Raw genomic sequence first — 24,839 nt, forward strand, 5'->3', positions numbered from 1 at the left:
GACACACATTAAGTACTGTGGGTTGTCTAAAAGATAATGGAAAACTATGTTTTAGTGAGATATTTACACAAATGTTTCCTGCTCAAATTAACTCACTTATTACTTTCATATAAATATGATTATTAGTTCCTCTCCCCATGCTAATAAAGTCTAACATGCAAGTTTTCTGCATTATATTTTCTTAAAGGCCCTCTTCAAATTGTGGTCTGACTTTTAGAGCAGAAGCTAAGTAACAGTTCTTGAATTTTAATAAGATTTTTGTCATTTTTTTAGATACTTTTAATTAGTTTCATATTTCTGAGTCTTTTAAAATTTTCTGATGCAGATTGAATGTAAGATTGAAAATTGATGTTTCCACAGCTGTATGTTCTTAAGTTGATATACATGAATAATAGTTAAATGAGTTGAAATACTTTATTTCTAAATTATTTAGAAATTCGGGTGTGTTCTATCTACTTTTTAAGTGCACAGGTATTGATGTTAAATCCCTGTTTTTGTGGACTTGGGTACTTTGTCACCTTAATTCTCAACTGTTCGTTTCTTTGTAATTGCTATTCTGTCGTATTGTAAATCTTTTAGCTTTCTGAAGTACACCAACTGCTTCAGGAACAGAACAAAATAAATTTTGAAAAGAGAAACAAACTTGATGACTTAAAGATGGAACTGGACAAGTTAAATGAGAATATGTTGCTCCACGAAGAGGTAAGAATTACAGTAAGACGAACAGGTAATCATTAATGCAAAAATAAAATTTAATAAATGATAGAGTTTTGAAATAAAACAGAAAATACCAGATTTACCAGTGACCAGATTAATTCTGCTTCTCTCTCCAGATGTTATGTTTCAGACTGATAACCTTCCCTCTGAGCAGTTAAAGGTGTACTAGACTTTGAACAAAAAATAGAGCAAGCTGGAGGTGAAAGACCAAACAGAATTATTTATACAGGGGTGGAAGGCAGATGGAATGGTATTTGTCATAAAGGAATAGAAGAAAGAATTAATCAAGTACTTCTCTACTGTCCAGAAAAAAATAGGAGCAGTGATTCTGTTCTTGTACTGTTAAATCATGAAATTGATTCTGGTGGATGCCTAATAAAATGTAAGCTTTATTTCAATTACACAGGAAGCCAACAATAGAGAAGTCAAAATGGGAGTAGGATAGAGAAATAAATGACTCTCATTTCTCTGTCCTATCTGGGAAGGAACTATATACGAGCGTACAAGGAAAGTAAAAATCAAATATAAATGAGGGAGAGGTTCTGTGGCCAACAACAGACTGAGATAACAAATCTTTTGATGCTTGAGGATGGTGAACTGATTGCTGCTTGACAACACTCCAATGAAGTACCTTGGCATTTTTATCACATGAAGTACTAAATAAGTTGTCTTATTGTGAAAGAAAATTGAGGAACTCTTTATAGAAGGCTGTGTTAGAAATAATAGTTGAAAGAAGAGTGAATCCATTGTACTCTAGAGCAATAACTGTGAGGCTACAGCTTGTGTTTTGTCATTTATAAACATTTTGAACCACGATTGGGTAGAATTAGGGTAGAATTAGTTTTGCACTTGCATTTCTATTCACACCGGATAGAATAAAATTTTTGCTCTTAAGTATTGTTGTAAATTACTGTTTTTTTTCCAATATTTGCAGAAAGCAGCAAAATTAAGAGCGGAGAATACAGTTTTACTAGAGCAAGAAAGGTCTCTTCAACGTGAACGCAATGAAAAATTGAAAACAATTGAAGATCTAATTAAAAAGAAGTAAAAGCAAATTCTATTTCATAAAATGTTATCGCACAGTTTATTATAAAATAGAGAAAACACTGGTGCAAAATAAACCAGTGCTGAAAGTACTTTTATTCCATTATATTTAACTAAATTTAAGGATATGCATGTACAATGCAGGAAAAAAGCGAATTTATTCTGTAAGCATCACACATAGATGCAAAACAGTAAAACCTCTGGGTATGCTTGTTCTATCAATTAAAACTGATCCCATATCAGTCTTTAAAGATGTTGAAGAGTAGAGTGCTAGAGGATATGTCTTAGGAAAGGAAAAGGAGTGTGGTTGTGGAGAAGGGAATAATAACATTGATATTTTGGAGGCAGTGGAGGTAAAAATGCCAAGTGGAGGAGGAGAAAGGATAAGGATGTGGACTTGTGGAAGAAGCAGTTGAGGTGAAGGTGAGGAAAACGCATCCAAAGGGAAGGGCCGATGGAGCTGAAATGTAAGGAGTGAATGAGGTAGCAGAAAGAAAGCAAGAAGAGATGGAATAGAAAATAATAAAATGGAGGGAGCAGAAACTGAAAGAGGAAAAAAAGGGATGGTTACAAAATGAATTGACTAAGAGAGAGGGAGTGAGGAGGGGAAAATGATAGTGGAGTGAGGAAGGCAATGTTCCTCATGCTACTTAGTAGAAGTTCAAATAATATCTTGGTTTTTTGAAGTTATTCCCAAGATTTCTGCTGAGTCTCCAACTAGAGTTACCAGGAGCATATTTAGAGCCAGTGTATTTTTTTAATGGAGTTAACTATGAAATTGCTGCTTACTTAAATCTAAAGCAAAATCTATGTGTTTTGTTTAAATCTAACCTATCGTGTGTGTTTGATAATAAATATATATAGGAAAACATCTTGGCTGACTGCAATTATTGCAGTTGTAATGAGACAAATGGACTTTGTTCTGCATCCAATGTAACCTGTAATTGAACCTGACTTATTTATTGGTTTTATGTAGTTAAATTCTTAAATACAGAACACAACTTGATTAGTTGTACAGTGTGCAGAAGTGATTAGTGTTACTATTGCTTAAATAATAAAAGTTACTTTGTTTGAATAGGGAGAAAATTACTGATGAATTAAGTGCCCTCATTGAATACTATAAAACAGAAATTGAAAAGTTACGGACAACATCTTTACAGGTTGGATTTTTTTTAATATATTTAAATAATTCTTTTGGTAGCATCAACAATATTATGTGGTTTAGAGACTAAGGAAAATGCTTAGAATTTTAAAGAAGTTCCACAAAGTCTTAGTATTTTAACTCATTAATGGAATGTGGGAGTTACTTGCAAAGATGGAATTGCGTTTCTTTGAACATTCTTGAGGAAACAGTGGTGAGTTTTTGTCATGAACCTCTGCAATCTTTCTAGTGAAAATACTTAGAGAATTGTAGTGCGCAGGGTACTAGTGGTATAAGTAGTGCAAGCTCAAGATGTGGAAGGGTGCTTCTTGTACAGTGCTTTGTCCTAGATGTTGGAGTTAAGTTCATCCAGTCAAGTGAAGGCTTTTCTATTAGACTGCTAACTTGTATATTGGACCATAAGTTATAGGAGCAGAATTAGGCCATTCATGCCATCGAGTCTACTCAACCATTTCATCATGGCTGATCCTGGATCCAACTCAACCCCATACACCTGCCTTCTCACCATATCCTTTTATGCCCTGACCAATCGGGAAACAATCAACTTCCTCCTTAAATATACCCACAGACTTGGCCTCCACCACAGTCTGTGGCACAGCATTCCACAGATTCACTACTCTCTGGCTAAAAAAATTCTTCCTTACCTCTGTTCTAAAAGATTGCCCCTCAAATTTGAGGCTGTGCCCTCTAGTTCTGGATACCCCACCATAGCAAACATCCCTCCACATCCACCCTATCTAGTGCTTTTAACATTGGGTAGGTTTCAATGAGATCACCCTGCATTCTTCTAAGTTCTAGTGAGTACAGGCCCAAAGCTGTCAAACGCTCCGCATATGTGAACACTTTCATTCCTGGAATCATCGTCGTGAATCTCCTCTCGACTCTTTCTAATGACAACACATCCTTTCTGAGCTATGGGGCCCAAAACTGTTGACAATACTCCAAGTGCAGACTGACTAGTGTCTTATAAAGGCTTAGCATTATCTCCTTGCTTTTATATTCTATTCCTCTTGAAATAAATGCCAACATTGCATTTGCCATCTTTACCACAGACTCAAACTGTAAATTAACCTTCTGGGAGCTTGCACAGGGACTCCTTTGTCCACCCTGCATGTTACTTCCTCGAAGAACTCTTAACGGATTTGTCAGGCAAGATTTCCTTTTACAGAAACCATGCTGACTTTGACTTATCATTTGTCTCCAGGTACCCCAAAACCTCATCCTTAATAATAGACTCCAACACTTCCCCAGCCACTGAGGTTAGGCTAACTGGCCTATAGTTTCCTTTCCTTTGCCTTCCTCCCTTCTCAAAAAGTGGAGTGACATTTGCAGTCTTCCAGTCCTTCGAGACCATGCCAGAATCAAGTGATTCTTGAAAGATCATGACCAATTCATCCGTTATCTCTTCAGCAACCTCTGTCAGGACTGTGAGATGTAGTCCATCTGGTCCAGGTGACTTATCTACCTTTAGACCTTGAAGTTTGCCTAGCACTTCTTCCTTTGTAATAGCAATGGCACTCACTCCTGCTCCCTGACACTCACAGACCTCTGGCACTCTGCTTGTGTTTTCCACAGTGAGGACTGATGCTAAGTACCCATTAGGTTCATCTGCCGCTTCTTTGTCCCCCATTACTACCTCACCAGCATCACTTTTCAGTGGTCTAATATCAACACTCACTTCCCCTTTTCTCTTTATATAACTGAAAAAAACATTTGGCATCCTTCTTTATATTATTGGCTAGTTTGCCCCCATATTTCATCTTATAGCTTTTTTAGTTGCCTTTTGTTGGATTGTAAACGCTTCCCAATCATTCAACCTCCCACTCACTTGTGCTAGCTTATATGTCCTCCCTTGGCTTTTCTACAGTCCCTAACTTCCTTTGTCAGTCACGATTGCCTACCTCTGCCATTTGAGAACTTCTTCCTCATTGGGACATATCTATCCTGCATCTTGTCATAGTCATAGTCACAGTCATAGTCATACATTATTGATCCCAGGAGAAATTGGTTTTCGTTACAGTTGCACCATAAATAATAAATAGTAATAGAACCATAAATGGTTAAATAGTAATATGTAAATTATGCCAGGAAATTATGAAATAAGTCCAGGACCAGCCTATTGGCTCAAGGTGTCTGACTCTCCAAGAGAGGAGTTGTAAAGTTTGATGGCCACAGGCAGGAATGACTTCCTATGACACTCTGTGCTGCATCTCGGTGGGATGAGTCTCTGGCTGAATGTACTCCTGTGCCCACCCAGTACATTATGTAGTGGATGGGAAACATTGACCAAGATGGCATGCAACTTAGACAGCATCCTCTTTTCAGACACCACTGTGAGAGAGTCCAGTTCCATCCCCACAACATCACTGGCCCTACGAATGAGTTTGTTGATTCTGTTGGTGTCTGCTACCCTCAGCCTGCTGCCCCAGCACACAACAGCAAAATGATAGCACTGGCCACCACAGACTCGTAGAACATCCTCAGCATCGTCTGGCAGATGTTAAAGGACTTCAGTCTCCTCAGGAAATAGAGACTGCTCTGACCCTTCTTGTAAACAGCCTCAGTGTTCTTAGACCAGTCCAGTTTATTTTCAATTCGTATCCCCAGGTATTTGTAATCCTCCACCATTTCCACACTGACCCCCTGGATGGAAACAGGGATCACCAGTACCTTAGCTCTCCTCAGGTCTACCACCAGCTCCTTAGTCTCTTTCACATTAAGCTGCAGATAATTCTGCTCACACCATGTGACAAAGTTTCCTACCATAGCCCTGTACTCAGCCTCATCTCCCTTGCTGATGCATCCAACTATGGCAGAGTCATCCGAAAACTTCTGAAGATAACAAGACTCTGTGCAGTAGTTAAAGTCCGAGGTGTAAATGGTGAAGAGAAAGGGAGACAAGACAGTCTCCTGTGGAGCCCCAGTGCTGCTGATCACTCTGTCAGACACACAGTGTTGCAAGCACACGTACTGTGGTCTGCCAGTCAGGTAATCAAGAATCCATGATACCAGGGAAGCATCCACCTGCATCGCTGTCAGCTTCTCCCCCAGCAGAGCAGGGCGGATGGTGTTGAATGCACTGGAGAAGTCAAAAAACATGACCCTCACAGTGCTCGCTGGCTTGTCCAGGTGGGCGTAGACACGGTTCAGCAGGTAGACGATGGCATCCTCAACTCCTAGTCGGGGCTGGTAGGCGAACTGGAGGGGATCTAAGTGTGGCCTGACCATAGGCCGGAGCAGCTCCAGAACAAGTCTCTCCAGGGTCTTCATGATGTGGGAGGTCAATGCCACCGGTCTGTAGTCATTGAGGCCGCTGGGGCGTGGCGTCTTCGGCACAGGGACGAGGCAGGACATCTTCCACAGTACAGGAACCCTCCGGAGCCTCAGGCTCAGGTTGAATACATGGCGAAGTACTCCACATAGCTGAGGGGCACAGGCTTTGAGCACCCTGGTACTGACACCATCCGGTCCTGCAGCCTTACTTGGGTTGAGACATTTCAGCTGTCTTCTCACCTGTTCAGCCGTGAAGCCCACCGTGGTGGTTTCGTGTGGGGAAGGGGTATAGTCATGAGAGCAGGGTGGGGGCCTGTGAGGAGGGGTAAGAGGGGAGAGTGGAATATGTGTTGGTTGGGGTCCGACAACAAATGGCTCATGTGTGGGATGGGCAGGGGCCACAATGTCAAATCTGTTAGTGAACAGGTTAAGTTCAGTATTGTGAACTATTCCCAGAAACTTCAGCCATTTTTGCTCTGCTGTCATCCCTGCCAGTATTGCCCTCCAATCCACCTGGGCAAGCTCCTCTCTTATGCTTCTGTAATTCCCTTTATTCCATTGCAATACTAATACATGTGACTTATGCTTCTCTCTTTCAATTTGCAGTATGAATTCAGTGATATTATGATCACTGTCTCCCAAGGGTTCCTTTATGTTAAGCTCCCTAATAAGAGCTGGGTTACTACACAAAACCCAATCTAAGATAGCCTTTCCCCAAGAAGGCTCAATCACAAGCTGCTCTAAAAAGCCATCTCATAGGCATTCAAGAAATTCCCTCTCTTGTGATCCGACACCAACTTGATCTTCCCATTCCCTTTGCATATTGAAGTCCCCCAGTACAATTATGTCATTATCCTTGTTACATGCCTTTTCCAGCTCCCTTTGGAATCTGAACCCCACATTTTAGCTACTATTTGGAGGCCTATATATGATTTCCATAATAGTTTGCAGATGGCGGAAAGCCTGTGGGAAGTATGATATTAGGTACGCATTCTAGATGCTCAGCCACTGATCTACTTTTGCAACAATAGTTACTCTGCACCTGAATCATTAAATATTCAGTCAATGACAGGTGCAATGCAAATAATTTGTACGCTAATGTAGGTAAAATGACCCAGAAAGAACAGGAGAAAAAGAAATTTACCACTGAGGTTTTCCACTCTCATCAAACTCAAAAATTTTCTATTTCCTTATGCCATAGTTGATATGAAAACAGACTGAATGTTTCTTTTTACTATTTTGAAACAAAACCAGGACTATGCTTTCAGTACTGTGAGTAAATGACCCTGTAATTGCCACAACACACACAAAATGCTGGAGGAGCTCTGCAGGTCAGGCAGCAGCTATGGAAAAGAGTAAACAGTCAGTGTTTCGGGCCAAGACCTTTCATAAGGACTGGAAAAAAAGATGAGAAGTCAGGGCAAGAAGGTGGGGTAGGGGAGGAAGAAGTACAAGGTGGTGGTGGATAGGTGAATCTAAGAGAAGGGAAGGGGGTGAAGTAAAGAGCTAGGATGCTGATTGGGGAAGGTGATAAAGGTCTGAAGAACGGGGAATCTGAGAGAAGAGGGTAGAAGATCATGGAAGAAAAGGAAGAGGGTGGAGCAACAGAGGGGGCTGATGGACAGATAAGGTGATAAGGTGAGAGAAGGAAATGAGAAAAGGGGAATGGTGAAGGGGGTGGGCAGTTGCCACAAATTTTGAGAAATCAATGTTCATGCCATCAGGTTGGAGGCTACCCAGACGTGATATAAGGTGTTGATTCTCCAAATTGAGTGTACCCTCATGGGAAATGGGAAATAGAATTGAAATGGGTGACTAGCAGGAGATCCTGCTTTTTCTGCCAAAGTGGTCTCCCAATCTGTCAGGTTTCAGGAGGCCACACTAGGAGCACCGAATACAGGGGATGACCCCAACAGACTCAAAGGTGCAGTGTTGCCTCACCTGGAAGGACTGTTTGGAGCCCTGATGGTAGCAAGGGAGCAGATGTAAGGACAGGTGTGGGACTTATTCTGCCCAGTGGGGAGGGACGAATTGGCAAGGGAGTCCCGTAGGGAGTGATCCCTGTGGAGAGCAGAAATTTGCGGGGAGGGAAAGATGTGCTTGGTGGTGGGATCCTGTTGGAAATGGCGGAAGTTGCAGGGAATTGTGTGCTGGACAATGTAATCTGTAATTGATGGATTGAATGATAGGATTGATCAGATATTGGGAAATTGAATTTGAATTGGATATGTTTCATATAAAGTGCTTGAAATTGATTAAATCATGTCATTAAATGATCATTGATTAGTGACTGTGAAGAAATTGTATTGGACACTTCTGAACATGATTCACCTTAGCAAACCTGCCATTTTCCCAGAGTCAAACATGTATTTAATTGCATGATCCAGTGAGCAGCAGCCTTTTACTGTACTTGCTTTTTGAAAGAAATTGGCTGTTTAAAAACTTGTCCTACACTATTAACAGTCAAGCAAAGAGCAAAGCCCGCAACAACTCAGCAAGGGGACACGAATTAAAGCAGCCCCATTGGAGCATTAATGTTTTATCCACAGCCTGCACTCAGATGCTTTTTTAGGTGTCATTTTTGACCACAAGCACCATTGACAATGGTTGCAGGATCTCTTTGTTATGCTCCTCAGTGGAAGGCACTGCAAACTTCGATTGGCCAGTTCTCGCAGTAGCACGCCATGGGCCACTTTGGGTATGAGTGTCAATCAGAAATGCCAAATACACAGGAAATAGATGTGTTCTCTGTTTTCCTTTGCCTCCACAATTATCTTTCATTCTGCTGTACTATGGCTGCCATGTCCTTTAAATGCTGACTTCCATTGTAGTGCACCAATCACATGTCAGCTATGAGCTCTGCAGGCAACTGCTATTTGGAAGCAATAAACGTAATGGTATATGATTCAGCAGTAAAGGTTATGGTATATGGTCTATACCCAAATGATTTATGTTTTAACCAATCTCCTATTTTTTTTCTCTGTGGGTCACCAGATTGAACACAAAGTATTTGCAGTACCTGTTTAGCGCACCAAAAAAGATAACTTCCACATTATAAGCAACAAAAAAACACTTGTTTTCTAATGATAGGCAAAGTTGGATTTATCAGAAATTGCACTTTTCTATTGTTTATAGTTTATACGCCAAATAAATTTAGAGGTCCCCTGTGATCCACTTCTGTGAAGTCAGAAAAGCAACTTTATTTCTCAAATCAGTGTCAAAAACCCATACCTTGCACCTATATTGAAACAATGTACACATTGAAACAGTCCAGCGTGTTTTTTCTTTTTTTTTAATATTTTATTTATGATTTTCCACAAACTACAGTGTAGAAGAAAAAAATCAATAGTATAAATAGAAGGATCATTGCAATACAGACAAAAATAGCAATAATACATATCTTAACAAATGAGCAAGTCACCCATATTAAAAATGAAAAATTAGAAAGGAAGGCACCCACTATCCAACTCCAAGCCAACCATTATAAATATAAATATTTGAAGGACATTTGAGATAAACTTTTATCACCCCAGAACTATATATTGTAGTAAAAAGAGAGATGAATAATAATAATAGTAAAAAGGCAGCCTGCTACCTAATCAAAGAAAGCTGGAAATGCAGGATCTGACTATCAAGGGAAGAAAAAAAAATACATCTGTCAATCTAGGTGAGAATTATGAAAATATTCAAGAAAAGGTCCTCACACCTTATGGAACTTCATGTCCAAGTTAAAAAGTGAATAGCAAACCTTTTCAAGATCTAAACAAGACATAATATTCCCTAAGCCATTGAGCATGAATAGGGGGAACTACATCTCTCCACTTAAGGAGTACTGCACGTCTAGCTAAAAGAGAGGCAAAAGACAATGTTCGTCGTTTACCCGGGATCAAATGCTTGTCAGAGTCTCGAGAAATACTGAAAAGAGCGATCAAAAGATCAGGTTCCAAATGACAATTTAATATGGAAGATAAAGTTAAAAAAACATCTTTCCAAAATGTTTCCAAAGTAGGACGGGCCCAATACATTTGAATAAGGGAAGCCTCACCTCCTTTGCATTTGTCACACCAGGGACTAATATCAGGATAGAACTTCGCCAATTTGGTTTTAGACATATGAGCCCTGTGGATGACTTTAAACTGCAAAAGACAATTGACGAGCACATAAAGAAACTGAATTGACTGACTTAAGAATTGAATCTCAAACCTCGTCAGACAAAGAAAAACCAAAGTTATGCTCCCAAGCAGTTTTAATTTTATCACAAGGGGCTCGTCTGAGATTCATACATTTGACACAAATAGTAGAAATTAAACCTTTACCCAAGGGGTTCGTTTGAAGAAACAAGTCTACAACATTTTTATCAGGTTGTTCAGGAAAATGTGGTATTAAAGGGCTAATGAAATGTCTAATTTGAAGATATCTAAAAAAATGAGTATTCAGTAAATTAAACTTTGTAGACAACTGTTCAAAAGTTGCAAACCAATTGTCTATAAGAAGATCTTCAAAACACCTGATACCTCTTCTACACCAGTCTTGGAATGTGGAATCCTGCACAGAAGGATGAAATAAATGATTGTATAGAATGGGACTAGAAAGGGAAAGACTATAAATGCCATGATATTTTCTAAATTGAGCCCATATTCTCAGAGTATGCCTGATTACAGGATTAATAATAAATTTTGGCAAGTGGCAAGGAAGTATAAATCCAAGTAAAGCTGGAATAGATAATTTCTTATAAGCGTTCAATTCCATTGCCACCCATGTTGGACAAACAGACTGATTATAAAAGTAGGACCAAAAGATAATATTGTGAATATTGGCTGCCCAATAATATGAACGAAAATTAGGCAACGCCAAGCCACCTTCTCTTTTAGGCTTTTGAAGATGAGCTTTATTAAGTCTAGGCTGTTTACCCTTCCATAGGTATGACGAGATAATAGAATCTAAAGAATCAAAAAAAACTTTCGAATAAATATAGGTAAAGATTGAAATAAGTATAAAAATTTAGGAAGAATATACATTTTAATTACATTAATTCACCCAATTAAAGACATAGACAGAGGTGACCACTGTGCTAGACTCTGTTTTGTAAAATTTAAAAGATTATTTAAATTCTCAAAAAGGCGATTATAATTCTTTGTTACTATAATACCAAGATAAGTAAAACAATTGTTTACTACTTTAAAAGGGAGATTTTGAAATTCTAATGCTTGTGTTTCCTTATTTATCGGAAAAAGTTCACTCTTATGTAGATTAAGTTTGTATCCGGATAACTGACTAAATTTATTAAGAAGTGAAAACATTAAAGGTAAGGAGGCGGCGGTCGGGTTTGATATAAAAAGTAACAATCGGCGTATAGAGAGACGTTATGCTCAAGACCACCCCTCCAGATCCCAGTCAATTCAGTACAACTGCAAAACGCAATTGCCAATGGCTCAATAGCCAGATCAGATAGCAGAGGACTTAAAGGCCATCCTTGTCGGGTGCCACGTTTAAGGTCAAACGGTTGGGATTGCTGAGAATTAGTCAAAACTGATGCAATTGAATGAGAATATAGTATCTTAATCTACTTAATAAAATTATATCCAAAATCAAATTTTTCTGAAACAGTAAATAAATAGTTGCCACTCCACCTGGTCAAATGCCTTTTCTGCATCAAGAGAAGTAACACATTCAGGAATCCCTGATAAGGATGAATATAGAATATTAAAAAGATGCCTAATATTAAAAAAGGGAAGGTGATTTTTAATAAAACCAGATTGATCTTCAGAGATAATTAAGGGTAAAATAGTCTCCAGCCTACGGGCCAAAACTTTAGTTAAAATTTTAACATCTACATTTAATAGGGAGATCAGCCTATATGAAGCACATTCTAATGGATCCTTGCCTTTTGTTGCTGAAAGAATAATAGAAGCCTCATCAAATGATGCAGGCAATTTATTTTGTTTAAAAGAATCAGAAAAAACTAAACTAAGTTGGGATAAGAACAATGAGGAAAATAATTTATAAAATTCTGCAGAGAACCCATCAGGGCCAGGAGATTTAGCAGGCTGCAAAGCAGAAATAGAGGATATTTCCTCTAAGGCTAATGGCTCATTCAATTTATGTTTGAGATCAGAAGAAAGTTTAGGAATATTTAAGCTATTTAAAAATTGCATAACAGTGGTATTACCATTAAAGGATTCAGAAGTATAAAGTTGAGAATAAAAATTCCTGAATGTATCATTAATTTCAGAATGGTCCATAGGAATATTCCCATTACTCATTCGAATTTTAGTGATGTGTTGTTTTGCTTTACAACATCTAAGTTGGTTAACTAAGGACTTACCAGATTTATCCCCATGACTATAGAACTTACTCTTACTGCCCAAAAGTTGGCATTCAACCGGGTAAGTAGAAATAAGGTTAAATTTAGTTTGAAGTTCCATCCTCTTCTTATACAACTCCGGATCCTTGACCTGGGCATATAATTGGTCTATAGCTTTAATCTGATTGATCAACTCTAAACGTTCTTTTTGAGTCTTTCTTTTCAAATTTGCTGTATAAGAAATTATTTGACCTCTTAGATATGCTTTCATTGCATCCCAAACAACCTGACTTGAGGTTTCAGGTAATGTATTAGTATTGAAGAAGAAAGTTATCTGATCCTCCATAAATTTTACAAAGTCGTTATCCGACAACAAGGTCGGATTAAAACGCCAGTGTTTATTTACTTGAGGGAGACCAGGAAAAACTATAGACAATGTAAGTGGGGCATGATCTGAAATCAATATACTCTTATAGTCACAGGAACGAACAGATGGAATCAACTGATTGTCAATTAAAAAATAATCGATTCTAGTAAATGTATGGTGTACTTGTGAGAAAAAAGAGTAATCTCTTTCATATGGATGAAAAAAACACCAAATAACAGATATTCCATAATTGGAAAGAAAAGATTGAATTGATAAAGCAGATTTACTTAATTGTCTAGGGATAGAAGAAGATCTGTCCAAGACTGGATCCAATCAACAATTGAAGTCACCACCCAGTATAAGAGAGCCTGAGCTTAGTTCTGGCAATGAAGAAAAAAAACAGTCAAAAAACCTTACATCATCCAAGTCAGGAGCATAAAGGTTGGCTAAAACTACCTGTAAATTATAAAGTTTCCCTGAAACAATAATAAAATGGCCATTAAGATCAGAGATCTTACTATGAAGCTCAAAAGGAACATTTTTGTTTATAAGAATTGAAACACCCCTCATCTTGGCTTGAAAAGTTGAATGAAAATGTTGTCCTGCCCATCGTGCCATAATACGAGAATAATCTGAGTAATGAATATGTGTTTCTTGTGAAAAAACTACCTCTGCTCTAAGCTGTTTAAGATGTGCAAACACCCTCCCCCTTTTAACCGGATGGTTCAAACCCCTAACATTCCAACGTACAAAGTTCAACAGACTAACCATTGAATATTAGAAAAAAAGGATAGCAGGCATTAAACCATATCTGAAATCTATATATCAACTCTGGGGCAAAGGTATAGAAGAAAAAAAGCAGGGCGGAATTACGTCCTGTATAGTGCAAATATGCCAAAATTCCATATATAATATTAGCATTGGAGTTCCCACCCACACGCTCTAAACCTACAGCAAGAAAGCTGCAAATATAAAGCAGCAAGCTCTCCTCTAGAAAAACTAACCCCCTACTGAACTTCCAGTTAGGTAACATCTTAGTTATCTCCACTCCAACAGTTAATATAGTAATGAAAAAAACACCAAAAAGCTTTTAAGAATTGCAAACTAAAATTAACCTTAAAAAGAAAAAAAAATACAAAGTTTATAAATTTTAAAATATGATAATTATCTAAAAAGAACTTTACCCCAACCTACCCGCTAGAATTAATAAGCAAAAAAGATAATCTGTAAACCCAATTATACAGAAAAAAAGCTTTAACATCCAAGTAAGTAATCCATCCGAATCATAAAAATTGAATTTAAAGGTGCAGCATCAACTGCGGTTTAAAGTTAAAATAATCTAACCAGAGAGAAAAAAAAGTTCATTAACTTTTAAAGAACTAAAATTATGAAAGATAGAAACTAGTATTGAGAAAATAAAAAAAACACTTCAATAGGACAATGCAACATAATTAAGCCACTATTTAATTAAATGCGACATCAGCTTCATTTTAAATTTTAAAAAAGCTGGATTTGTAGAAAATGGAGCCTGAAGTCTGGGAAAAAAAACAGGAAACAATTCAAAGAAGACGTCACTTCATGAATCGATAACAATTTCTTAATGCGACACCAACTCCATTTTGAAATGAAATCTACAAAGACCTTTAAAAGGAGTCTAATTACATAATTTCACAATTGGCTCTATTTAAGAAAAGTGAAAATGTCCGTACTGAAAAATAGAAATCCATCATGTCGAAATATATTGAATTAAATGGATAATAAAAAAGATAAAGATTAGAATATTAGAAAAAAATTAAAGGAAATAACCGTTATCTAAAAAAAACGAAAAAGGCTGAAAAGAAAAAAAATCATATCATATCTGAGGAACTCGAAGTAGCAGATAGGCTATCAATGAAGGTCTGCGCCTCTGCAACTGAATCGAAATGTTTAAAATCGCCGTTCTCGAGCTTGATTCGGAGCCGGGCTGGATAGGCAAGAGGAGGATGAAGTCCACGATTATAAAAAAGCTTACTTTACTCCACTGTATTCAGCACGTTGACTCATAACTTGAGGTGCATAGTCCTCTACCAAACGGATAGCTTGACCTTTATATTGAAGTGTTTTACGTTGGCGAGCTTCTTTAATTAGTAAATCCTTGATTTAGTAACGATGGAGATGAGTTATCACTGGATGTGGTCTCTGGCTGTCCACTGGGCGAGATGTAAAGATACGATGCGCTCAATCGATCTCTGGAGAACTGGAAAGTATTTCACTTCCAAAAATCTCACATAGAAAGTTCGAGAAAAATTCGACAGGAGATCCACTTTCAACAGCCTCCGGCAAACCAAGAATTCAAAGATTTTTGCGTCTACTCCTGCTTTCAAGATCCATAACTTTAGGAGTTAACTTGCTATTGTGCTCTTTTAGGGTAGAGCAAACTTTTTCCAGCTCTTTACAACGATGATCTAACTTCTCCGTAACTTCTTCAGCATGTGATAAACATTGAGCGTGATTCTGCAGTGTAGAGTTAAGTTTATCCAGTTTCAATTCCAACAAACCAAATTGGGAAAACATATTCTGTCGGGTTTGTTCTAACAGCGGCACAATTTCACTCCCAATGGAATGTCTTTTTTTGCCATTTTAGTAGTCTTAGGTACACACATTGTGCAGTCAGCAGATTCAATAGTGGGAGGAAGAGTAAGAAGTAAAGTAAAAGAAAGCAGGTATATGAAATGGAGCGGAGCCATAGTTTTAACGACTTAAGCTATTGCCATCATAACCAGAAAACCAGCATGTTTATAAATGAATTTCTTCTAAACGAGGCAACAATTTTAGAAAATTTTGTGAGGCAGTAAACTATGAGGAGAATTGTTAGTCGTGATGGAGATCAATTGGCAATAATCACACATGAAGTTTCAGGTAAAAGTAACTGGATATCAATATGGAATAGAATTCTTCAAGTTAATCCCTACATTGCTATTAATCAGAAATACAGAGTTTAATTTTAGTGTTGCTTTGGATCCAAAAAGACTTTGAGACCTCTTACTTGTATCTCTCATCGACTCACTGGATGCTTTGCTGAGCCAGGCATAAATTACAGAATATTAAGATCTAATTTTGCAGTGAGTACAAAATATATCTGCCCCAGAGCTTCTGCTGAAAAAATGATAACATCCTTTAGTCCCTATTTATTTTAAGCTTAAGTAGTATTTTAACTATTAATTAAGAAAAAATTATATCACTGATAATTTATTTTAGAAGATTTAATAATAGAGTAATTTTAGAACAGAGCATCCCAATATTAAGTCAAAATATGTATTTTAAAGCTGTTAAATTATACCATGGTCTCTATTGATTTTATTTTTACTTTGTTGATGTTTCTTTGTTATTATTCCCCATCAATTTATTGTTTTCTGTAGGCTCAGCAGGACATTGATAATGTCCAGGTTTTAAATCAGGAACTGATGGTCCGAAGGGAGTCCCGTAGTGAAGCAGCTAAGAAAGCAAAAGAACATGAAACTGAAAAAAGGAAACATTTGCAAAATCTAACAGACCGGTGTGTTTATTTGTCTTCACTGTTTGTTGTATACACATTTTGTAAACATAATTTGTCACAGGAAATTAGATGATGCCTTACTGGCGAAAACAAATTTAATATATTCTATCTGGAAAAATTGATAGATTTTTTGGTGTTATTTTCAAAATGGTGTCCTCATAAATGTCCAAAAGTTCCATAAATTCCTGTACACTAAACCTCTGCACAAAGTGACAATACTATTCATACAATATTACAAATCACTATCAAGGTTCTTTCATAAGTTAGTGGCAAGAATATATAACTCACTCTTGATTGCAAGTAATAAAGGTAAAGAACTTCAAAGTGAAAATTTGGACAAAACATTTGTGTTTTCTATAATCTTTGAGATATTACACACCGTCTTCATTTGCTATCATCAGCAAATCCAGTTTAAAGTTTGCAGTCTAGATTACCAGTGTAAATTGTAATCATACCCAGAAACATTGCTAAGATCTGTACCTTGAAATCTATAATTTTTGAATTATGTATCCATTTTCTATATTTTTCAATCTCATTATTTATATAAATGCCTGTCAACTTAAGGTATTATGAAAAAAGTGCGAATTCTGAGATCACAAACCAAATTAAATATTTTGTCAAGTGCAATGTTATTGCTATTGAAAATCGATATACAGTATTGACAATGTAAAATATTTCTATTGAGAATTATTTCTGCAGGTTTTTTCCTATTGAAACTTCAGTGGAAGATCAACAAGAATCTCTGCTAAAACATTTGTTAGGAAATTGGAATTGTTCTGTGGAAGTGTAACCTCATTCTTGTCAAAAGGAGCATGAGTACTGAAATGTGCATACTGATTTAATTGAATGACAAAACATTTTTGAGGAGATGAACTATGTAGTCCTGTACCTATATTAAGATTTCCATAATTTCTCTATCATTTTGCTCATTTATTATTTTGGATATTTTTATCTAGCTGCTACAAAGTACACTCGGTGGCCACTTTATTAGGTACATTTTTATACCTGCTCGTTAATGCAAATATCTAATCAGATAATCATGTGGTAGCAATTAAGTGCATAAAAGAGGTCTAGCTGCTGTTCAGACTAAACATTCAGAATGGAGAAGCAATGTAATTTAAGTCAGGGGTTCCCAATCTTTTTTATGGCATGGACCAATACAAGGGGTCCATGAACTCCAGGTTGGGAAACCCTGATCTAAGTGGCTTTGACTGTGGAATGATTGCTGGTCCCAGTCAGGGTGGTTTGAGTATCTCAGAAACTGCTCACCTGGGATTTTCACACACAACAATCTAGAGTTAACAGAGAATGGTGTGAAAGGCAAAAAGTATTCAATGAACGGCAGTTCTGTGGGAGAAAATGCCTTATTAATGAGAGAGGTCAGAGGAGAATGGTCAGGCTGGTTTAAGCTGACAGGAAGGCGACAGTAACTCAAATAACCATGCGTTACAATAGTACTGTGCTGAAGAGCAGCACTGAACACACAAAACATAGAACCTCAAAGTGGATGGGCTGCAGCAGCAGAAGACCACACAGGGTTCCACTCCTGCAGCTAATAAGGTGGCCACTGAGAAGTTCTGTGCAGGAAAAAAACAAATGCATAAAAAGGATTTTTTTTCTATGTTGAATTGAATTGCTATTTTCAAAGACATTTTTACATAGCAAAATTATATATTTTAATATTTTAGGTTAGACTCAGTAAAAGAGGTGCTTCAACAGACTGAAGAAAATTTGTCAAGTATGAGGAAGGAAATCCAAGAACTTGAAGAAATGAGGCTGAACCTTGCAGAACAACACAAGTAAGATCATTTAAAATCTTCTAAAGTTGAATTAAGTATTCTTAAATTATTATCTGTTTATTCCAGCTGATTTTAATAGAGTTCCATGCAGATCTATAATGTTAGAATTGTATTTGAGAATTAGCAGATCTGCTGGAAATTACCATTAATTTTAATAATGTTCACTGTCAAAATACACCAACAGTACTGGAGAAATGTTTTGATTGAACTAAGTGACACATAAATTAGAAGCTAGAAATAGATAATGTTTCCTGCTCTCAGCTATAGATGACTTATACTAGAAAGATGAATGTGAAGTTTTTGATTAAGGGTAAAATTATGCTTTGTCTTTGTAAGATATCAGTGCTTGTATAACAGATTGAGGTTTCCTAAAATTATTCTCTGTTAATCCAAGCTGGTTAATAATAGTGAGCAATAATTGTGAGCAGTTTTTTGCCCTTTATCTAAGAAAGGGTGTGTTTAATTCATGCTGATACAATTATATTTCTCTGCCATATTGACTGTTGTACATACTATTTATTACAAATTACTATAAATTGCACATTGCACATTCAGACAGAAATGCAATGTAAAGATTTTTACTCCTTATGTATATGAAGGATGTGAGAAATAAAGTCAATTCAGTTCAATTCAATTTACTCTTAACCAAATCACCACTGATATTAAGCAGAAGCCTTGTACTCAAAATTAGGCAAGAAATGGTCTTGCCCTTTTGTTCACTGAAATTTAGTACAGCTGAAAGCTTTAAATGACTGACCCAGGGAAAGAAAACAGAAGGGAAATACGACAATCTAGGTGCATAATAGTTACATTTTAAAATAGTGCTATTGAGCCCACAGGCTCTCTTACCTCACATAGCAGTATTGCATAGCTGATGCCTTATATCAGACTTAAATTCTATTTTCTGGACATCCAGGTGAATACCCAGCATGTTAAACAAGATCTTTGCTCAGGCTGTGCCTCACTGTGCTGCTAGGAAATTAGTGCGATCTTATTTTCCGTTATGCTGGGTATTGCTGCACTCAGTCTTTGGCATTGATGCCTGTCCCAACGCTCAGAAATAAAGAATTGTCTGCAGCTCAGTGTAATGAGCCAGCTGTGAGGAATGGTATGGGGTGAGTCAGAGCAAGTGGTATGGCCCTCATTCCTGAGATACAACGTGCAGGGCTGCACAGAGGCTGGCACGATGAGTGCAGGCAGTTGTTAGGGATAGACAGTGGTTGTTCCATGTGTTGACAAGGCACCAAGATCGTGTAGGCTTTCTCATAATCTCCTATTCCTTTCTTTGAGTGCATAGCTCCTCTTCATCAAGTTGTGGGTGATATATTGCTTGACACATTCAGCAAAGAGCAGGGACTTCTGACAGGTTTCCAGCACAGGAGGAGGCCAGCAGTTATGATGCCTCCTGTCACCATATTGCCATCAGAAACACATCTTTATAAGTAATAATGACCACTCTCAGTGATGGTTCTGTTAGAATGTTAGAGCTGAATGAGGTACAAGTATAGAAACGTCACAAATCTTCCATTGAATTTTTTAAGCGGTGCAGTATCCAAACTCAAAAGTTTTCTGTAGAAGACTGTACTGGTAGATCAGCACTGCATATGCTCATCATACGTCTCTCGAGCATAGGGATTCCCAACCTGAGGGTCACCGGCCCTTTGGTTAATAGTAGGGGTGCGTGGCATTAAAAAACGGCTAAGAACCTTACTCTGCGGGAAATACTACTGTAATACTTACAATATTTTTGCATTTGTTTTCAGATGTAAATAGAATGTAGCTTCATTTCTGTGTTAGTTATGGGAAAAATACCGTACATTCCTTACACAAAAAGTCTTAATTCAAAACTTTCCTGAATGTATGTATTTACTTTTAATTTCAGTAACTATTTAATGCTACGCTCTTAAAAATTTCTTTTTGTTCAAGAGATACAATGGAATTCCTGAGTAAAGAGTTGCAGAAGTATTCACAAAAGTTAGAAAAAGAAAAAGAGTTAAGGTAAGATTTTGAAACTTGTGAGTTGCTCCAACTGGTGCATACATCAAATGCAGAAAAGGATTTTCAGTGACCATACCATACATAATCATAACCTGATTATTTACAAATGTTTGTAGGTACTAGACAGGTAGTTTCTTTAGTAATTTACTTGACTGTAAGGTTGAGTTTTGATAAACCAGTGGTATCAATAAATAATTACATGATAATATCCCTTTTTGTACATAAGGTACAATTCCTTAAATTCATTTTGGGGTGCTCTGCACATGAAAACTACACTGAATAACTGCCTGCCATGCAGTGCATATCTTAAGATCAACTCATAAAATTATTTTGATGATTGGACCTCATACAGTAAACTAGAGACTTGAGGCCTTAATTTGCCTAATGTAGCAGAGTCCAAGGCATCTGTTATTTGCAAATAGGTCCTTCTTTAATTATCTTGGTATTCTCTCTAACCAGCTCTGTGCCCTCCCTCTCACTGCTAAAATCTGGAAGGCCCTACCTTGTATTGTTAGCAATTCATACCTTGCTAGGTCACATCCTTATAACATCTCAGATTCACAATTCTACATTGGCAACTGATTCTGTATCAATACTTGCCAAGCCCTTCACCTCAATCTTCATTGAACTTTCCTCATCTCCCAATGCTGCTCTATCAAACAATGCCTTTTGTTCAGTCATCTGAAATTCATCTGTTTCTAAGCACAATATTTTCTCTTTATTTCTACTATTTCCCACCTTTGAGCTCCTACAGATCTTCCCTATACCACCACCGAACTTTCTTGATGTTAGTGCGCAATAATAATTTGTTGCCAGATGTCCTTAAAAAAAATCTTCAGAGTCTCCAACATTGCTGCTTTAAAAGGCTTTCCCAGAATGTCGCGAACATGTGTAAGTAATTGATATATATGTATATGTATTTAGTTAACTAGCTAGTTAGTGACGTGGGCACGTGGCCAAGTGGTTAAGGTATTGGACTAGCGACCTGAAGGTTGTAAGTTCGAGCCCCAGCTGAGGCAACGTGTTGTGTCCTTGAGTGAGGCAACGTGTTGTGTCCTTGTGCAAGGCACTTAATCACACATTGCTCTGCGACGACACTGGTGCCAAGCTGTATGGGTCCTAATGCCCTTCCCTTGGACAACATTGGTGTCGTGGAGAGGGGAGACTTGCAGCATGGGCAACTGCTGGTCTTCCATACAACCTTGCCCAGGCCTGCGCCCTGGAAACCTTCCAAGGTGCAAATCCAGGGTCTCATGATGCCTATACCTTTGTGCTTCAAATAATCACCAGAATAAGGAGGAATATTCTTTGAGTTTTGGAAATGCTGTAGAAATCAGTGACATTTATATGCAAAACTCAACATCATTACATTTTACTGATTAAGATATATATTGGTAACCAGATCATTCAGGTCTTTCTATTGTCCAAAAAAGTGGATTAAATTGCTGTGCACCACCTTGATCATGCCCTATACCCTATCACAAATGAGAAAGATGCATCTGTTTCAAATCTTGGGACCCATGAGGTGCTCTGTGAGCCATTATCTACATTGAAATCTGTAATTTTATGGCCCAGCTTACTTTTCAATATTTATTGAGTTAAAGTGTCAACTTTGTTTCATTGAGGAGAACAAAATAGACAAATGCTTTGGGATAGTGCAATATACTTTCTATAATAATGAAGACTTGCCCTTAGAACTATTAATACTTCTAGCCACACCTTTTCTAGGAAGGATTACCACATTGGCATATACAAGACAATGTGAAAAGTTGACCAGATGTCCTGTTTAGAAAATGTAAGGCAGATCCTGTCTGATGTTGTCAACTGTGTTGTCAAGTAGCAGTTACTCTATAATAACCTATTTACCAGTGTCCACTTTGGACAGGGCCTGAGCTCATTAGAATCTTGGTTCAAACATGAAACAAAAAGATGATTTCCAGAGGTGCATTGAGTGTGACTGCTCTTGGCCTCAAGGCAGAGCTCAATATATATATATATATATATATATATATATTAAAAAAAAACCTTGTCTTGCCTTTTCTCACCCCCAAATCATTTGCAAAGCACAGAAGAGTGATGAAAAGTTCTCCATTTGCTTGCATGAGTGTGGCTCTAACAACCTTAAAGAAGGTCAACATCTGACAAAGCAGCCTGCTTGACAGGTACCCTACACACTTCTAAACTTTCATTCCCTTCACCAATGTGCACTGTGTACCATCTCTTGAATACACAGCAGTCGATCCTTAGTCTGTTCCGTCAGTAGCTTCCAAGCTTGGAACTTACCCAGCAAGAAGGTTGAGGGCTTCAGGAACATAACTCAAAGCTTTCCTTCAAAGTTCCACACCACATTAACTTAGAACAGGGATTCCCAACTTTTTTTTTTATGCCATAGACCCCTACCATTAACTGAGGTGTCTGTGGACCCCGGGTTGCGAACCCCTGGCTTAGAGATATTGTGTTTTTCCTTCTCTGCCACCTGGTCTACTTCTGCAGGTCCCTTTGGTGGGGATACCTTCACCAGAAAAACTAGAGGACTTTGAATAAGTAGCTCACCATCTCCCTCACAATGTGTGTGCAAAAAATGTTAGGATTAAAATGATGACCAGATCATGAAAAATGAATAAATAAAAATAGCGAATTCCAGCTTCCACTTGAGCTCAGCAGTTAATGATAGTCCCTACAAAGAGCATGTTCCTTTTGCTCCTTACCCATTTTTGTTGATGCACTATAGAGAGCATCCTATATGGATGCATCATGGCTTGGTGCATCAACTGCTCTGCTTATATATGCAAACAACCACGATACGTTGTGGGCACAGCTCAGGGCATCACAACCTCACCTCCCATCTATGGTTTTTATCTATATTTCTTGCTGCTTAATAAAACAGCCTGCATAATCAAAGATCTCACCCACTCTAGACATTCTCTCTTCTCCTCTCTTACTAAAGCTTGAAAGCACATACCACCAGCCACAAGGACAGCTTCTGGCCCACTGGTACAAGACGATTATTTGTTTTCCTAGTATGACAAGATGGACTCTTGACCTTATTCACCAACATGTTTACTGATAGAACCTCTCTCTGACAGATGCCATAGCATCTGTCAGGCACCTGCCCCTGATAAACCTAAAAAAAACAAGGACACTTACCGTGTGTCAGAATGTGTTTCTCGATTTCACTTTGGCATCCAACACTACTGTCCCACAGATCATGGTGAACAAATCCCTGCTCCTCAGTCTAAATACACCACTTTGCATCTGGGTGTTGGATTTCCTAATGAACTGACCTCAGATGGTCAGGATGCACAACTACTCCTCCTTCCCCATCATCTTTAACATGGGTGCCACCCCCCCCCCCAAGGCTGTGTGCTGAGCCCATTACTGTACGTTCTTTTCACACATGATTGCATGGCCAAACACCCAGGCAATCACATCATCGAATTCGCCAGTGACACAACAACGGTAAGGCTCATCACCAACAACGATAAAACGGCCAACAGAGCTTGGAAGAGCTTGAGGCCTGGTGCCAAGCAAATAACCTTTTCCTCAATGTCAGTAAAGCAAAGGAGATGGTTATTGACTTCAGGAGAATTCGTACCACTCACACCCCCTTTACACTGGCGGCAGAGCTGTGGAAACCTCAAGCAATTTCAAACTCCTGTGAGTGCATATAATACACAACCTCTCATGGTCCCAGAATGCATCCTGCACAGTCAAGAAAACATACCAATGCTTCTGCTTTCTGAGGAGGCTGGTGACAGCCTTTGCACATCTATACTCTTATCATTCTACAGATGTGCAGTAGAGAATATTACCAAGCTGCATCACTGCAGTTGCACAGCAGCAGAAAGGAGGGATCTACAATCAGTAGTAAAAACTCCTTAACACATCATTAGCACCAGCCTACATGCCGTCAAGGACATATGTAAGGGAAGGTGCCAGAAAAAGGACCAGTAACATCATGAAGGATTCCACACACCTTGCTCTTGGACTGTATGCTCCACTCCTATTAGGGAGGAGGATATATGGCATCCACTCCAGGACCTCCAGACTCAAAAACAGACTAGACTTTCCTCGAGCACTAATCAACACCTTCATCAACTAGCCCCACCGCGAGTTTATAATTTCCTGTCAGTCACCTTATGTACAGCCTAACATCACTTTATACAATCAATGTACTGTATATACTGCAAGCTATTTTATGTATTTATATTATTGTGTTTCTTATTCTTATTGTGTTCTGTATCATCTGTGTTTTTGTTTGTCATGTATTTGATCTAGAGAACAATCATTTCATTCTCAAACTTATGTACAGGAAATGACATTAAAAAATCTTGAATAATCAACCTTGTTGCCCTTGCACCTTACTGTCTATCTCAATGAATGCAACAACTAATTTGCAACACACACACACACACACACACATACACACACACACACACACAGAAATGCTGGAGGAACTCAGCAGGACAGGCAGCATCTATGAAAATGAATAAACAGTTGATGTTTCAGGCTAAGACCCTTCATCAGAATTGGAAAGGAAGAGGGAAGCTGCCAGAATAAAAAAAAAGGGGAAGGAGGCTAACTAGAAGGTGATAGGTGAAGCCAGGTGGGTGGGAAAGATAAAGGGCTGAAGAAGAAGG

The 24,839-nt window shown here is 38.1% G+C and overlaps 1 protein-coding gene across 3 annotated transcripts in view; it reads left to right on the forward strand.

The window, feature by feature from the left end:
* ccdc175 (coiled-coil domain containing 175) overlaps window positions 1-24,839 on the forward strand; it is a 60,022-nt gene that overhangs the window by 14,155 nt on the left and 21,028 nt on the right. For all 3 annotated transcript variants that reach the window (XM_072267862.1, XM_072267870.1, XM_072267880.1), the window contains 6 exons: window positions 580-702; window positions 1,652-1,761; window positions 2,840-2,921; window positions 16,266-16,402; window positions 18,091-18,201; window positions 20,128-20,199. In XM_072267862.1, the coding sequence (XP_072123963.1) occupies window positions 580-702; window positions 1,652-1,761; window positions 2,840-2,921; window positions 16,266-16,402; window positions 18,091-18,201; window positions 20,128-20,199 (635 nt within the window). The remainder of the gene's footprint in view (window positions 1-579; window positions 703-1,651; window positions 1,762-2,839; window positions 2,922-16,265; window positions 16,403-18,090; window positions 18,202-20,127; window positions 20,200-24,839) is intronic.

Source organism: Mobula birostris, chromosome 1 (genome assembly GCF_030028105.1).
Source record: "Mobula birostris isolate sMobBir1 chromosome 1, sMobBir1.hap1, whole genome shotgun sequence".
Lineage (NCBI taxonomy): Eukaryota > Metazoa > Chordata > Chondrichthyes > Myliobatiformes > Myliobatidae > Mobula > Mobula birostris.